The 15454-nt window shown below is 37.7% G+C and overlaps 1 protein-coding gene and 1 non-coding gene across 13 annotated transcripts; one reads left to right on the plus strand and one right to left on the minus strand.

Moving 5' to 3' along the window:
- Positions 1-643: 643 nt before the first annotated feature.
- Positions 644-4361, minus strand: LOC141713283 (putative peroxisomal acyl-coenzyme A oxidase 1.2). 12 transcript variants are annotated; one of them, XM_074516619.1, is made up of 11 exons: positions 4109-4361; positions 3996-4044; positions 3496-3625; positions 3322-3383; positions 2421-3089; positions 2225-2329; positions 1892-2042; positions 1638-1793; positions 1304-1549; positions 1123-1218; positions 646-888 (listed from the first exon to the last, which is right to left on the minus strand). In XM_074516619.1, exons 5-7 carry the CDS (start codon positions 2781-2783, stop codon positions 1908-1910), a joined length of 603 nt encoding a protein of 200 aa, XP_074372720.1. In that variant the 5' UTR covers positions 2784-3089; positions 3322-3383; positions 3496-3625; positions 3996-4044; positions 4109-4361; the 3' UTR covers positions 646-888; positions 1123-1218; positions 1304-1549; positions 1638-1793; positions 1892-1907. The 12 variants fall into 12 exon arrangements, with proteins under 12 accessions (XP_074372728.1, XP_074372719.1, XP_074372723.1 ...); XM_074516626.1 differs by having other exon boundaries at positions 648-888; positions 1304-1793; positions 2421-2731; positions 2899-3089; XM_074516618.1 differs by having other exon boundaries at positions 645-888; positions 1304-1793; positions 4118-4361.
- Positions 4362-14056: 9695 nt separating this feature from the next.
- Positions 14057-14163, plus strand: LOC141716431 (small nucleolar RNA R71). Its single transcript, XR_012573141.1, has one exon. It is a non-coding gene; the product is annotated as a small nucleolar RNA R71 (small nucleolar RNA).
- Positions 14164-15454: the final 1291 nt, after the last annotated feature.

Raw genomic sequence — 15454 nt, forward strand, 5'->3', positions numbered from 1 at the left:
TAGAGGTGGATACACGGAGTCCTCACCAAATACTGGCCACTGAATGTCAACACCGGTGGCTCTAAATGCAGTCCCAAGTGCCTGGGGTGAGATCATGTGCAAACCGACTATGGATGTCGTGCATATCATTCATCCTCCTCGCTAGATGCCTATACTGCGCCGAACTCAAACCAGCTCCAACCTCTGCTTCTGCTGCCTCCTGCTGCTGCTGCGACGAACCAGCCTCCTCTCCTAACTGAGCTCCCCAAGCTGCTCGACGGGCCTGCGAAGAACCTCCACTACTAGAAAAATGCCCTTAGACATCGGTAATTAGGAGGTTAAGAAGCACTATAAACATATGATAAGGAAGAACATTAAATTGATAGAAATCAGATTCTTAAAAGAAATGATGTCTTACTTTGTATAGTACATCGGTTGTTACAAAGAACCGATGTTAAATATGTCGTATCACATCGATTTCAATTAGGTTAGCGATGTTAAATATGACATATCACATCGGTTTCACTTAGGTTAATGATGTGAAAGTCCCTATTTACATTATTTTTTCTGTCAAAATTGTTGTGTTTTGCTTATTTTTTACATCAGTTGGTTGATAATTAAAAACTATATCAATACAAAAATAATCTTAAACGAGAACAAATATATACTATAAAACTTATATATCAGTATTCAACCAACATATTTCTATATCTACATCTACATCAACATCAAAAACTATCTACTTACAATTACATTCTTAACCTATTTAGCTCACTAAAACCGCATTCCCAAGCAGTTCTCCCCGGATGGATATGCCGCTGAACCATAAATAGTATCAGCTGAAGCAAAGTTGGTAGCATCACGTACAGCTCCCACAAAAGCTCCACGCATTGTTCCCCTTCGAACTGGCTGATAATAATGGAGGAAGTGAGGAACATAATTAAAACACTGAATATATACAAGCTAACAAAGGGACTTGGAAACTAAATGCATCTCTTATCTACATGGTCGTATACTAGATGTTCAATTAGATAAACAACAGATATATCACATAATTCCTTATCATCAGCAAAAGACCTTTTAGACCATGTTATAAATGTATATATTGGGAACGAGATAATTAAGCTAAATGAATATCAATACCTCAACTGCTACTAGGGAAACACGACTTGATGCCTCACGGCCAGTGGCAAAGTATGCTAGATCTTGAGTTGCACACTCATGAGAGAGGATATCCCACTGCAATATTATCGTAAATGCTTTTACTTATAGGGAATTTGACATGACAATATTATTGATCCATTTTGTGTGGGATAAGGTCTACCTTGCTGCGGTTACTCCCAGAGTTAAGAAATTCGAAAACATCAAGTGGTGGGACTGGTAGTTTCAAAGATGTTGCAACAGTTATGATGACGCCACGAGGATGCCCTGGATTATCTACATTAAAGCTTGTCTTTACTAGTATGTTTTTACCATTCGTAGTTGGCAATGGTTGCCAATGGTTCTCCGTTGAACCTCTCACAGCCTCATTGTAACTTCTACTTATTCTCTGAGAGAGTTGCAGTAAGCTCTTCCAAAACATTAAATGAAGCTAAAACTTCAGTCGAGTTTAGAGCAGTTAGAAGCAACATTCAATTGAAGGAGCAGTAAGAATTTACCACTGTTGTCCTCCAGGAGTAATTTGAGTCTCTCACACTGCCTATGCAATGTAACTATCCAGCGTTTTGCATGAAATGCAAAGGCTGAAGAAACTAGTTCTCTGAACATGGTAGGAACGTAACTGTAATCACTTCATTATGCTCAATCCATGTAACCTGCAAATACCCGGTAAAATTCAAATGAAGATCTGTAACCTGGTTCTGATTGAAGGAATCATATAATTTCATTTTTGATTCTGAAATAAAGTTTTGACCTTGGAAAATCCATTTTCAAGGCCTTGGATTAAGCAAGGAAACATCCACCACTACCCATGTATTCGCAACCGTCATCTGTTTACAGTATCTTCCAAAATATATTTCCCTAGTCTTAAGCAGGGGTGAGGCAACACGAAATTCCGCTTTTACCTATTTAACATTTTGTAAAAAAGGAGAGGCTTAATGTATTATATCAAATATCATAAAATACAGGGTCAGTTTGACATTTAAGTTGTAAGATCACTCGAGCAAAATGAGCCCTGAAACTCTTGTTCAATACCAGATGATCTTGGTGAATTAATTAGAAAATGTAGCTACTAGTATATAAATACCACTTGCAAGGCGCCATTAGGATTTCCCAACCCCTCTCCATTTGACAGTACTCCAAGAACCGAGACTTCTGAGACAATATCACAGAAGACAAGTGACCATTGTTCCTACATAACAAAAACCATGAGAAAGTTTATAAATCAACATATGCACGGAAAATTGTTGTACTGTATTTAAATGGAAACTTAAAATACCTACCACATCAATAAAAACATCAACAATGTTTATGGGGTTCATTGGCACAATTTCTGTCTCTCGAAAGGCTTCAGTTTTAAAATCAGGTTGTTGTCCATTTATTAATTTAGCATTTTTGGAAAGCTCTGATGATAACTCGGTTGGCTCTCTGACTGAGAACAATCCTATGACTTCTTCTAGAGTTGAATCAAGAGATTCAAATCTCCGTTTACACTCGGGAACATTTAATGTCTGAGTTTCTTTCTCCTCTTCAAAAGTCCACAAGGGCGCTAAAGTGTAGGCTTTTTGTGTAAGGTCCTCAGCAGCTGCAACAGCTAGATCATAAATCCTGGTTTTATAAGTTTCACCATTTACCATAACTTGCATAAGAAGGTCCGTTGCATAAGAACCATCCAAGACCTGGACAAACTAATATGGGCATGCTCTGCAATCCAGACCTTGTCTCGTAAATTAGACATGTCTTGTAAATCAGAATACTCACTTTGCTTGATGTAAGTGTGGGACTGTGAATCACAAACTCGTCTGTTTTGGAATCAAATGTGGCAGTGGTTTCAAGACGTTCAGTTTGTGCATAGCAGCCAATGATTTGCATTTTTTGGGCAAGCGGCAACCACTTTTCTTGCTGTTCCTCAGTACCTTGTCCTTTTATAGCAGGAACAAACATTCCCTGGCCTGGAACAAAATACAGTATAGATGAGACAGTCAGGGACCTAATATAATGGGGGGTTTATTCACGCTTTTAAGGCAATGACACAATTTGTAGACAATACATATTTATAAGTCCAAGTACAACAAATGAGCCCCTTATGATGATTAACATACATAATTCACTTTCTACATTCCATCTGTAGATCAACATAAGCGGACAAATTCTACGACGGTAACCACAAAGAATAGAAGTTACCCAATGAAGATCTGTAAAGGTAGGTTCGTCTATAAAAAATCTTAGCTTAATTGCCTCTTCATCTGCAATATTAAAATTATAACCACGTAAGTAATTTAACCAAAACTACAGGTCATAATTTAACTCTTCTCGTCCTTTGTACAAAAAAATAACTTAAGAATTTTGATTAAAGACCTAGAAGTTAAATTTAGTTCATTGACCCGCTTAAATGCATAAGCTGATTTTTCAAGGGTGCACTTGAACAAGACCTTTTTGTCGAGCATAGTCCCTTTTGAACAAGAGGAACCAACACACATGCTGCACTCTGAAGACATGGATAAAATAACAGTTCAGATCATTAAGAAAATATAATATTTGGGACCATGCACAGCCACTGAAAAACACAACCTTCCCCCACTAATGTCAGAACATCAATGTAATCTTCAGCTATAAGCTACACAAAGAAAATAATTTATGCAAGTACGAAATGACAACGGTAAATTCTAATTCGAATAGGCTTTTCTCCAAAAATTCCGATTCAACATGAAATTCTAAAAAATTAATATCAATACAACACCTGTCTGGCACTAACAATAACAAGGCCATCAGTACAGCTTATATAAATCTGTAAACCCAACTGTTTTCAAGATTAACAATACATACTTTTAATCGAGTAGATTAGAAGTTAATCTTACCTAATCTAGCAACCCCAACTTCTTTCAACACTAACAAAGCTCCAAAGATCTGTAAACAAAACTCTATTAAAATAAAAACATAAATTTTGAAAATAAATTCGAAATAAACTTACTTTTCTCACATAAATGGAGTAGACCCAACTTCTTTCAACATTATTTAGCATCAATCGAGCTTGATTAGGAATTAATCGAGTTTAATTAAAGGTTTGTACAAATAGGGGTATAATTAGGTTTAGAGAGAGTGATTGAGAAGAGAGACAGTGAGAGAGACTGAGAGAAGAGAGACGAGACAGTGAGAGAGAAGAGAGAAAAGAGAAGAGAGAATGAGAGAGAGAGGAGAGAATTAGAGAGAGAGGGAGAAATGATTTTGGTTAACGGGGGAAATTGAGAATAAAGTTTTTGGTTGGGGGGATTTTTTGGTATATTAACGGGGAAAAAAAGAAGCGGACCTTTTTTATTTTTTTTAAATGATTATAGACATCGGTTGGTTAAGGTACCGATGTCTTACAATAAATTTAATATCGGTTTTGAAGCGACCGATGTTAAAACTGCTTTTAACATCGGGGACATTTCTAACCGATGTTAAAGGGGTGATTTCGTAGGCACTATTTCTAGTAGTGCTCCCACAAAAGTCTGATCTGCTGGTACACCACCTGGCAGATGATCATAAGAATAACCAAGCCCCTTAGGATCGGGCTTCCCTCCATACCACTCCTGCATACTCAACAGTGTAGAACTGTCGATAGGAGCACTGGGAAGCTTTAGCTGCTCATGTGTGGGCCAATGAACACCAACTGCCACACATAATTTTGTCACAACGGACGCATAGGGTATCACACCTGTGGTACCTCCTCTCAAGAATCTCAAAATCCCCTGATAAATCACCATCTCCAAATCAATGTAATTGCCCTGAAGAATACCCCACATCAGACGAGCACTCTCCATAGTAATCTCATGCACATGAGAAGATGGCTTAATGTTAGCACAGATAAAAGAATTCCAAGCCCGTGCAAACCTGTTCATGCACGACGCAGGGAACATGGAGTAATCAGTAGTGCCCCTCTTAAACTTCCAGTGAGTCTTAGGCACACACAGAGTCGCAATGATCAGATCCAAGTTGAAGTCCTCGGGAGTCTTATCGTTCCAAGTGTCCTTACCGGGCTTCCTCGTGGGCTGCTCAATCACCTTTCTAATGGCATCAGCACTGTACTCTACAGTCATCCCCCTAACCACCGTGAAGCCATTCTTCTCCGCCTTAGCGTTAGCATAGAACTCCCACACAACACTCATGGGCACAGCAGCGGGAGCTTCACAAAAAGGAACCCAACCCATCTCAAGAATTATCTCCAACAGCTTACCATCCTTCCCTGATGGCAGAAAACCTCGCTCCTTAGAAATAGGCTTTACGAGAAGCCTCGTGTACTCTTCTTCAGCCTTAGGGGTTAAAAACCTTGGCCTCATACCACCCGCAGATGAAGAATCGGTGGTGTTGTTGCCTACTTGCGTTCTTTGTCTCTTCGGTGCCATTGGAATTGAATAAGAGAGAATAAAAACTAAGTGCTTGAGAGAGATTTGTGTTTGAGAATTTGTGAAGTGGTGGAAAAGTTTGTGTATAAGTGTGTGTATTTATAGGTGGAGAGATGAGAATTAGATATGAAATAGAAGTGGGAATCGATTATGGGAATCGTGGGATTAATGGGTCTGATTTGGAGAGGGAAATTTGGGATGTGAAAGAGTAAAATTCGGTTTGGAATTGATTTTGTGCGAAAATCCCGTTTTTTACTCATCAAACTGCTGTTTTTTTTTAAGTCGGGACCCCGGTGACATTCCCAATGGAGTCTTGTATGTTGTTCTATAGGCCCAAATAGCTTCATCAAGCTTCAAAGACCAATCTTTCCTCGATGAACACACAACTTTCTCTAAAATGCGCTTGATCTCGCTATTAGATACCTCAGCTTGACCATTTGTCTGAGGATGATAAGCCGTAGCAATGCGATGATACATATTATACCTTTGCATCATAGCAGTAAACTTGTGATTGCAAAAATGCGACCCCTCATCACTAATTATGACTCTTGGAGTTCCAAACCTTTTGAATATCTGCTTGTGAAGAAAATTAAGCACCACTTTCACATTGTTCGTTGGAAACGCCTTAACTACAACCCATTTTGACACATAATCAACCGCTAACAAGATGTACTGATTATTACAAGATGAGACAAATGGCCCCATGAAGTCAATTCGCCAAATATCGAAGACCTCCACCTCGAGAAGCACATTAAGAGGCATATCCTCCCTCTTAGACATATTACCCACATGTTGACATCGATCACATGTCAAAACGAACTGGTGAGCATCTTTAAACAAGGTTGGCGAAAAGAAACCTGCTTGAAGAATACGAGCTGCTGTCATTTCTTCACCATAATATCCTCCATAAGCCGTTGAGTGGCAATCTCGCAAGATCCCCCCGTTTTGTTGTATGAAATACATCTCCTGATAATTTGGTCAGCTCCTTGTCGAAAAAAAAATGGCTCATCCCACATATACCACTTCACTTCATGTAGAAACTTCTTCCTTTGAGCATATGATAAGTCGGGGGGCATGATATTACTCAGAAGGTAGTTCATAATGTCTGCAAACCACGAGTCTTCTTCTTGCACTCTAAACAGCTGCTCTTTGGGAAAAGACTCATTTATCAATGTCTTATCCAATGAAGTGGTATTAGGGTTCTCTAAAATGAGAGATGATCAGTGACTTGATTTCCAGTCCCCTTTATGTCCTTGATCTCTAGTTCAAATTCTTGAAGTAAAAGAACCCATCTAATTAATCTAGGCTTCGAGTTCTTCTTTGAGACGAGATAATGAATTGCAGCGTGATTAGTGAAAACTGTCACCTTAGTCCCAAGTAGATAAGATCAAAATTTCTCAAAACCATAGATAATAGCCAAAAATTCTTTCTCCGAGTAGTATAATTCAGTTGAGCACCATTTAGGGTCTTGCTAGGGTAGTAGACCACATGAAATATATTGTTCTTCCTCTGCCCAAGAACTGCTCCAACTGCATAGTCACTCGCACCACACATCATCTCAAAAGGTTCATTCCAATCAGGTGCAGCTATGACAGGTGCCATGATTAAACTCTTCTTCAATGTCTCAAAAGCGGGAAGGTACTCGTCATCAAACTTGAAAGGGGCATCTTACTCTAGCAAACTGCACAATGGCTTTGAAATCTTAGAAAAGTCCTTGATAAAATGTCTGTGGAAACCCGCATGACCAAAAAAAACTGTGAATTCCCTTAACTGGAAGAGGTGGAGGAAGATTCTCAATGACCCCCACCTTGGCTTTGTCCACCTCAAGACCCTTACTAGAAACCTTGTGCCCAAGAATAATGCCCTGTCGCACCATAAAGTGACATTTCTCCCAATTGAGATCCAAATTGGTCTCAACACATCTCTTGAGAACGTGTCCGAGATTTTGCAAGCATTCATCAAAAGAATCACCAAAATATATAGAAGTCGTCCATGAACACTTCCACATTCCGGCCAATCATATCAGAAAAGATGGCCATCATACATCTCTGAAATGTGGCTGGTGCACCACACAGACCAAAAGAAACTCGTCTAAAGGCGAAAGTACCAAATTGATAAGTGAAGGTAGTCTTCTCCTGATCTTCAGGAGCGATACAAATCTGATTGTAACCTGAATAGCCATCCAGAAGACAGTAGTACTCTTGGCTAGCCAATGTCAAGAATCTGATCAATGAAGGAAAAAGGAAAGTGATCCTTTCTAGTGGCCTTGTTCAGCTTCCTGTAGTCCATACAAACTCTCCACCCCGTGACTGTTCGTGTAGGAATAAGCTCATTCTTCTCATTTGCTACCACAGTAATTCCACCTTTCTTTGGCACACATTGAACTGGGCTCACCCATGAACTATTAGATATAGGATAGATGATCCCTGCATCTAGCCACTTAAGAATTTCCTTCTTCACTACTTCCTTCATGATCCGATTAAGTCTTCTTTGCTGCTCGACCCAAGGCTTGCTACCTTCCTCTATTAGAATTTTATACATGCAATAAGAAGGCCTGATTCCCTTGATATCTGCTATAGTCCAACCAATTTCCGATTTGAACTCTCTCAGAATCCTCAGAAGCTTTTCCTCGTCACTACCTGAAAGGTCAGATGCAATAATCACAGGCAGAGTAGATGCATCACCTAAAAAAGCATACCTCAAATGCTCAGGTAAAGGCTTAAGCTCGAGAGTGGGGGCATCCTCAATAGATGCCTTGAGGCGTTTAGGAGCTTTGTTCAATTCCTCCATTCCAAGAGATTCAAAAGGCATATCAATCTTCCTCTCACTACGCCATAGATTGGATTCCGCAACCCCAAGAAATCGTAATTAAAGGCCAAAAAAGCGTTGCTAAAGGCCAAAAAAAGGCTATGGCGACTCTTTTTCGGGGTTGCAATTTTAGGCGTTGCCATAGTGTTTTTTGCAACCCCGGTGACACCCTATTGCAACCCTTGTTTATCCGTTACAGAAACGTTGTTATTGCAACACCAATGGGGTTGCAATAGGTCTTGAAAAGTGTTACAATAGGGTTTAGGCTATCAGTACTATATTTGTGGGCCCCACAATAGGGCCCGCATGTGGGGTATCGATGCAACCTTTTTGCAACACTTTTTAGTGTTTTTTGCAACGCTTTTTAGTATTTTTTACAACATTTTACACTGATTATTAGCAACACTAAAAAGACCTATTGCAACGCTTTTACAAAAAAAATGCAAGGAACTGTTTGTAAATTGGCATTCCCATAAATAAGACCATAGTCTTAAAACCAACACAATCAACCAATCTACCAACCATAAAATCAGTTATCCCAAATAAACACCACTACCTTCACCATCAACATACTACCATCCTTATACCACCAATTGTCTACCAACCATAAAATAAAAGCGAAAGTTTTGACAAGTTAAAGTTACACACTTTAAAATATAAGCATCGTAGTACTGAGAAAAACAAAGTCGAACGATAATACTTCAACTTTATAGCCAAACTGTAGACTGTAGTCACGTAGGTCTAGACTGCAATGAATGGATATGAGATAGTTTAAGGTAATCTCTTCATAAGAAGACCTTCAAGGCAACCAGCTCCTTTAATCCCATCTCGACTGAAAGCATACTCTCAATGTTTCCTTCTCCAGTTAGATCACCCAAGTTTTGGACATGGTTGCTTCTCCACTCTGGATTTTTTTTCTCCTGCTTAGTTAGAAGATAGATTTAATGCAAGATGGTATCACATTGCAAGAATTTTTTATATTTCTGCAATTACATAATTAATATTAACAAATCAGAAGCAATATATATATATAGTAACTACTTAAAAGCATGATATCCGTTTACATCAAAATTTCTCTCATTAGCTGTTAATTTCCTCTTGTAAATGCAGAAAGAAATTCCAAGTACACCAATAATCAAAAGCATCCCACCTGTGATTGTTCCTATGACAAGACCTATGTCCTTGTGTGATGAACGGCGTCCACCGCACATACCTTTGATAAAACAAGTACAGAAACCAACGTTTAGTTTCTTCGATATCCCGTCTGTAGATACTTTAAAATGTTCCTTAACAGTATTATGTTCTTACTCTGTTTCAAGTCCTGATCCGTAAAGGTTTGTCGGGACATCTTGATGAGGATCAAGGAATGAATATGTTGATTGGGATTTGGCTATGTGTACTCGTTGTGATGTTCAATTGGAGAGGATGCAAACATGGGTTATGAAGCTTACTTGGACAACAAGGAATTAAGGAGCGATGCATGAAGTTGGACAAGTAGCTGATTATTATATTATTAATTCGAATTTTGCTTGCAAGTTTTTACCTTTCACTTGAAAAGGTTTTTCTTGTTTTAAGCACTTAGGATTTTATTTTCCTATTTGGATTTGATTTTTGTTTTTTTTTCTATTTAGATTTGGTTTTTAAATTTGTTTCCTGGAAGGATTCAGATATTGGCTAATTCAAGATGATATTGAATTTCTATTGGAATCCTATTGGGTTTGGGTTATTGTCTAAGCCTATAAATACCCTTCTCATGTAATCTTTTAAGAGAGACAATGGATGATATAAAACTTTTGTTTTGAGATAAACTATGAGTAGTTTTTCTTCCCTCTAAACTTCAATTACTGGATTGTTTTGAAGGTTAGATTCGAATTACTTAGTTTCTGGATTGATCTAAGCAATTTGAGATTCAAAGTTCACGTTTCTGGATTGATCGTGTTCTTTTAAAATATCCTCTTCTTCTCTTATCCCTTTTCTTCTTCTTCTTTTCTTTCTTTGTGGAGGATATTTCAAAAGAACACGATCAAGCCAGAAACGTGAACTTTGAATCTCAAATTGCTTAGATCAATCCAGAAACTAAGTAATTCGAATCTAACCTTCAAAACAATCCAGTAATTGAAGTTTAGAGGGAAGAAAAACTACTCATAGTTTATCTCAAAACAAAAATTTTATATCATCCATTGTCTCTCTTAAAAGATTACATGAGAAGGGTATCTATAGGCTTAGACAATAACCCAAACCCAATAGGATTCCAATAGAAATTCAATATCAGCTTGAATTAGCCAATATCTGAATCCTTCTAGGAAACAAATTTAAAAACCAAATCCAAATAGAAAAAAAACAAAAATCAAATCCAAATAGGAAAATAAAATCCTAAGTGCTTAAAACAAGAAAAACCCCTTTCCAGTGAAAGGTAAAAACTTGCAAGCAAAATTCGAATTAATAATATAATAATCAGCTACTTGTCCAACTTCATGCATCGCTCCTTAATTCCTTGTTGTCCAAGTAAGCTTCATAACCCATGTTTGCATCCTCTCCAATTGAACATCACAACGAGTACACATAGCCAAATCTCAATCAACATATTCATTCCTTGATCCTCATCACATCTTGCAAGCGGTGTTTGACCAAAACTACGACCATCTACAATGACACAAATAAAGTAGAGCTAAGCAGTCTATAAATTCACTGCACAGAATATACTAACTCAAAGTTACATATAAGTATCCTGCTCAGATTCATATTAGATAGGTAATCTAAAAAAGCTCTAATTGCATGAACTATAGATTCCAAATCACCTAAAATTTCCAAATTAATTTATAAACATAGCGCCATAAAAAAAAATCTCTATCAAAATCAAAACATAATTTCAAGTACAAATTATACCTCGCGCATACGAGCAAGAACCTGTTGGCACTTAAAAGCCTCTTCTTTCACTCCTGTAATCCAGTCTCTTCCACAAACTTCAACACTTAAAAATACAATAAATCAACCAACCCAATTCATCACATAAAAAAACACACACAAAAACAATATACGGATAATTGTAATTAAACAGATTTATGCTTCAATAAACACAACTTAAAACACTAATTTGAAATTAAAATACAAGCTCAATTTATGAATAATACCTGATGAAATAAGAAAGCAGTAGTTCAAATCGATCGAAACCCCCAAAATTTGACCTAATTAAACTCCAATTGTAAAATCTCCAAACTGGAACCCCCAATAAAAACCCTAGTAATCAGTAATCAAACCCCAACAAAGCCTAAATCGACGCAGAAATCTTGAAGCCCGAGATGAAGACCTTAAAAACCCAAAATCTTGAGAGAGTGTGTGAGATTGTGAGAGTGATTATAAGTGAGAGTGTGTGAGTTTTTATTTTTCTAAGTGTGTGTGTGTGGAATTGTGTCTGAAAACCGCTCGTTAGTTCAAATTTCAACCCCCGCTTCTCTAAAATTTTAACTCTCCCGCCCACCAACTATTGGCCCAATTTTGTTCTGAAAAAACAGCCCAGCCCAACTTGTTTTTTGCTCAAATTTAAATTATTAGTTTCTCTTTTTCTAATAAATATTATTTTAAATATTTAATTATAAGAAATAAATAAATTAAATAATAACAATATATAAATATTTTAAAATGATATATAATATGTAATGATTTGTTAAGTTTTATAAATCAATATAATATTGTAAATCACGTAACTAATATTTTTAACTTCTAAAAATATATGAAATATATATTCCAATTATTATATCATTTATATGTAAATAATTATTAATTAGTTAAATTAAAAAATTATCTTTAATCATCTATGTCATTTTGGTAACACATTTTGACTATACCGCAACATCAAAAAATAGGGGTTGCGATAGACATGGGTTTAGAAGGCTATTATTACACTTTTGTTTGCAACCCTAGTGTGAACGGTTGCGGAATCCAATCTATGGCGTAGTGTCTTCTAGGGAGAAGCATTCAAATATTGCAATTGTTCTTCACCTTCGTCATCTTCACTATGTGAATTCCCCAATAAGGCCTTTTCTAAGGCATCAGACCTCAGTAATTGATCAAGTTTCGAAGTCACCGCAGAATCGACTAACTCTACCTTTAAGCACTCCTCATTTTCCGTAGGAAATTTCATAGCATTGAACACATTAAAAGTTATATCCTGATCCAGCACTCGCATTGTAAGTTCACCCTTCTGCACATCTATCAAGGTTCGGCCAGTCTCCAAGAAATATTTTCCCAAGATCATGGGAATCTTCTTATCCTCCTCGAAATCAAGAATTACGAAATCAGCAGGGAAGATGAGTTTATCAACCTTGACCAAGACATCCTCCACAATACCTCGCGGATATGTAATAGAACGGTCGGCCAACTGCAAAGTCATATAAGTCAGTTTTGGATCAAGTAAGTCCAACTGCTTGAAGATTGACAAAGGCATTAGATTTATGCTAGCTACCAAGTCACATAAGCATCTGTCGAAAGACACTTTTCCAAAAGTACACGAAATAGTGAAGCTTCCCGGATCTTTAAGCTTCGGAGGCAACTTCTGTTGCAGTACAGCACTGCATTCCTCCGTGAGAGCGACAATCTCTAAATCATCTAGCTTCACTTTTCGAGAGAGAATACCTTTCAAAAACTTCTCACTTTAGTAGAGACTTGGTTCGGTATCTTTAATGTACGTACTAGGCATATGCTCAAGAGCCTCAGCGAAAGGTATGTTGATATGAAGTTTCTTGAACACCTCCAGAAACTTCTCAAATTACTTGTCCAGCTTTTTCTTCTGCAGCCGCTTAGGAAAAGGCGGTGGAGGATAGATCTGTTTCTCCCCTGTATTACCCTTAGGAGGAGTGTGCTCAACAGTAGTCTTCCTTGGTTCCACTTATGCTTCCTGCTGCTCTATTTCTTTTTCAGCCCCAGCTTCTTTAGTTGACACTTGAGTTTGTTCGGGATTCGCAACCTTTCCAGACCTCAAGGTGATTGCCTTTACCTTCTCATTAGCTTCTCTCTTTCCTGGCACTTCAGTGTCACTAGGTAGTGTACCAGGCTGACAATTTAGCAAGGCATAAGCAATTTACCCAATTTGATTTTCTAAGGTCTTGATAGAAATAACTTGGCTCTTGCACATAAGCTTCAACTCCTCTAATTCAGATTTTTCATCAGCTTGTTGCAGCTGGAGTTGCTGCCTTGGTGCATATCGCGGTTGCTGAAAACTAGGGGGGTTGTACTGCTTAGTTGGATACTAGTGATAAGGTTGTTGAACCGCATTCTGAGCGTTGCTCCAACTAAAATTAGGATAATTATAGTTGTTGGGATGATAAGTGGCTGGCACAGGTTGCTGCGAACACTGAAAGTTGTTCACGAACTAAGCTGATTCACTAGAAATTACGCACTGATCAGTCTCATGGGCACCAGCACAAAGCTCACAGACACTAGCGATTTGATTAACTCCATAATTAGCCAGAGTATCCACCTTCATCGTCAAAACCTTAAGTTGGGCAGCTATAACAGTTGTTGCATCCAACTCCAGAATTCTGGCTACTTTTCCTTGAGTCAATCTCTGGGAAGAATTTTGGTATTCATTAGCAGCCATCAGTTCAATCAATTCATACACTTTATCGTAGCTCTTAGCCCACAAGGCTCCTCCTGATGCTGCATCGAGCATGGGTCTAGAAGTAGCACCCAATCCATTGTAGAAACAGTTTATAATCATCCAATCAAGCATGTCATGGTGTGGGCACTTCCTTAGCATCTCCTTATATCGATCTCAAGTCTCACACAGAGATTCTCCAGTTTGCTGAGCAAACTGAGTAAGAGCATTCCTGATTGCAGTAATCTTCGCCATAGGGAAGAATTTAGTGAGAAATTTTTGAGCAAGATCTTCCCAATTGGTGATAGACCCTGCTGGTAGAGAATGTAACCAGCACTTAGCTTTATCCCTCAGAGAGAATGAGAAGAGTCGGAGATTGATAGCATCTTCAGTCACATCATTGAACTTGAAAGTGTCTCATATCTCGATGAAATCCCTGATGTGCATGTTGGGATCTTTAGTAGGAGAACCCCCAAACTGAACTGAGTTTGTGCTTGACTTGATCTCAAAAGTGTTAGCCCTGATGTGTAATATCCCGTAATTTTTAGAATTAGATTAATAATATAATAATAGAATAAAAAGGATTAAAATTGGATAAGGATTCAGAATTAAACTTTGTTTAGACTAATGGGCCTAAAATTTGGATCAGATTCTAATATGGATAACTTGTAGGTTAAGATATAGGGTTTTGTACCGTTATAAATACACCATATTCGTATTCCTTATTTTTATCATTAAAATTCGTAGGACTCTTCTCAGCAAAAATCAGTTGTTTTGTAAAATTCGTAGAAAATTCATCGTTAGTCAGAATTCAGTGATTCTGCACTTTTCGGAGAGGCCTTTTTGTTATCTTCAACTTTTGTGTTTTGTATTTCTCAATATAATATTGTTTAAAGGGTCAAAAAGGCTCAATAAGGATCTGATCAGAATTGGAGTCATGGAGAAGATCGAGATTTTAGATGTTTCATTTTTGATGTGTTGCTAAGGATTGATTGTGTATTCTAATGTGAATTATCTGTTTGCGTGATTGAGGCAAGTAACTTTCGTTGCTCTATATTATTTGTTGCTTACGTGTTCTGTAAGTGATTATTCGTTGTTCCGTATATTTTGAAACTTGAATTATCTGTTTGATTACGCAAGTGAATCTTTATTGCTCTGTATTATTGTGTAATGTATCTTATATTTTTTGATTCATGTGCTCAAATATTTGTTTTGATTGTCGTATGTATGAAATTAATATATGATTGATAAGAAACAAATTCAAATAAATCCCCAGTCTTAATCACGTATAAGAATTAGAATTCGATCACTGGACATTGTGATACTTAGAACTTAGAACTAGTTTGCGCACGTTCTGGAACACATCGATACCTTGTCAAGCTTTGGTTGCACTTGACGAGGGACGTGAACTAGCCCCCCCATCGAATAAGAATTAGAACCCGGTCACTTGGAAAGTATGGCATAGAGTATAAGATGCCGGTCACTGGCAAAGTGTGGCATAAGGTGTGAATTAGGACTGTGGGACTAAAGA

The sequence above is a fragment of the Apium graveolens genome, chromosome 3 (assembly GCF_009905375.1).
Source record: "Apium graveolens cultivar Ventura chromosome 3, ASM990537v1, whole genome shotgun sequence".
NCBI classification, from domain to species: Eukaryota; Viridiplantae; Streptophyta; class Magnoliopsida; order Apiales; family Apiaceae; genus Apium; species Apium graveolens.

Excerpts from the sequence above, each read along its gene's own strand:
- LOC141713283 (XM_074516618.1), bottom strand. The coding sequence starts at position 2,783 with ATGCAAGTTATGGTAAATGGTGAAACTTATAAAACCAGGATTTATGAT. Across the intron at positions 2,330-2,420 it reads TTGATGTTTTTATTGATGTG|GAACAATGGTCACTTGTCTT; the intron begins GTAGGTATTTTA and ends TTTGTTATGTAG. Across the intron at positions 2,043-2,224 it reads CTAATGGCGCCTTGCAAGTG|GTAAAAGCGGAATTTCGTGT; the intron begins GTATTTATATAC and ends AATGTTAAATAG.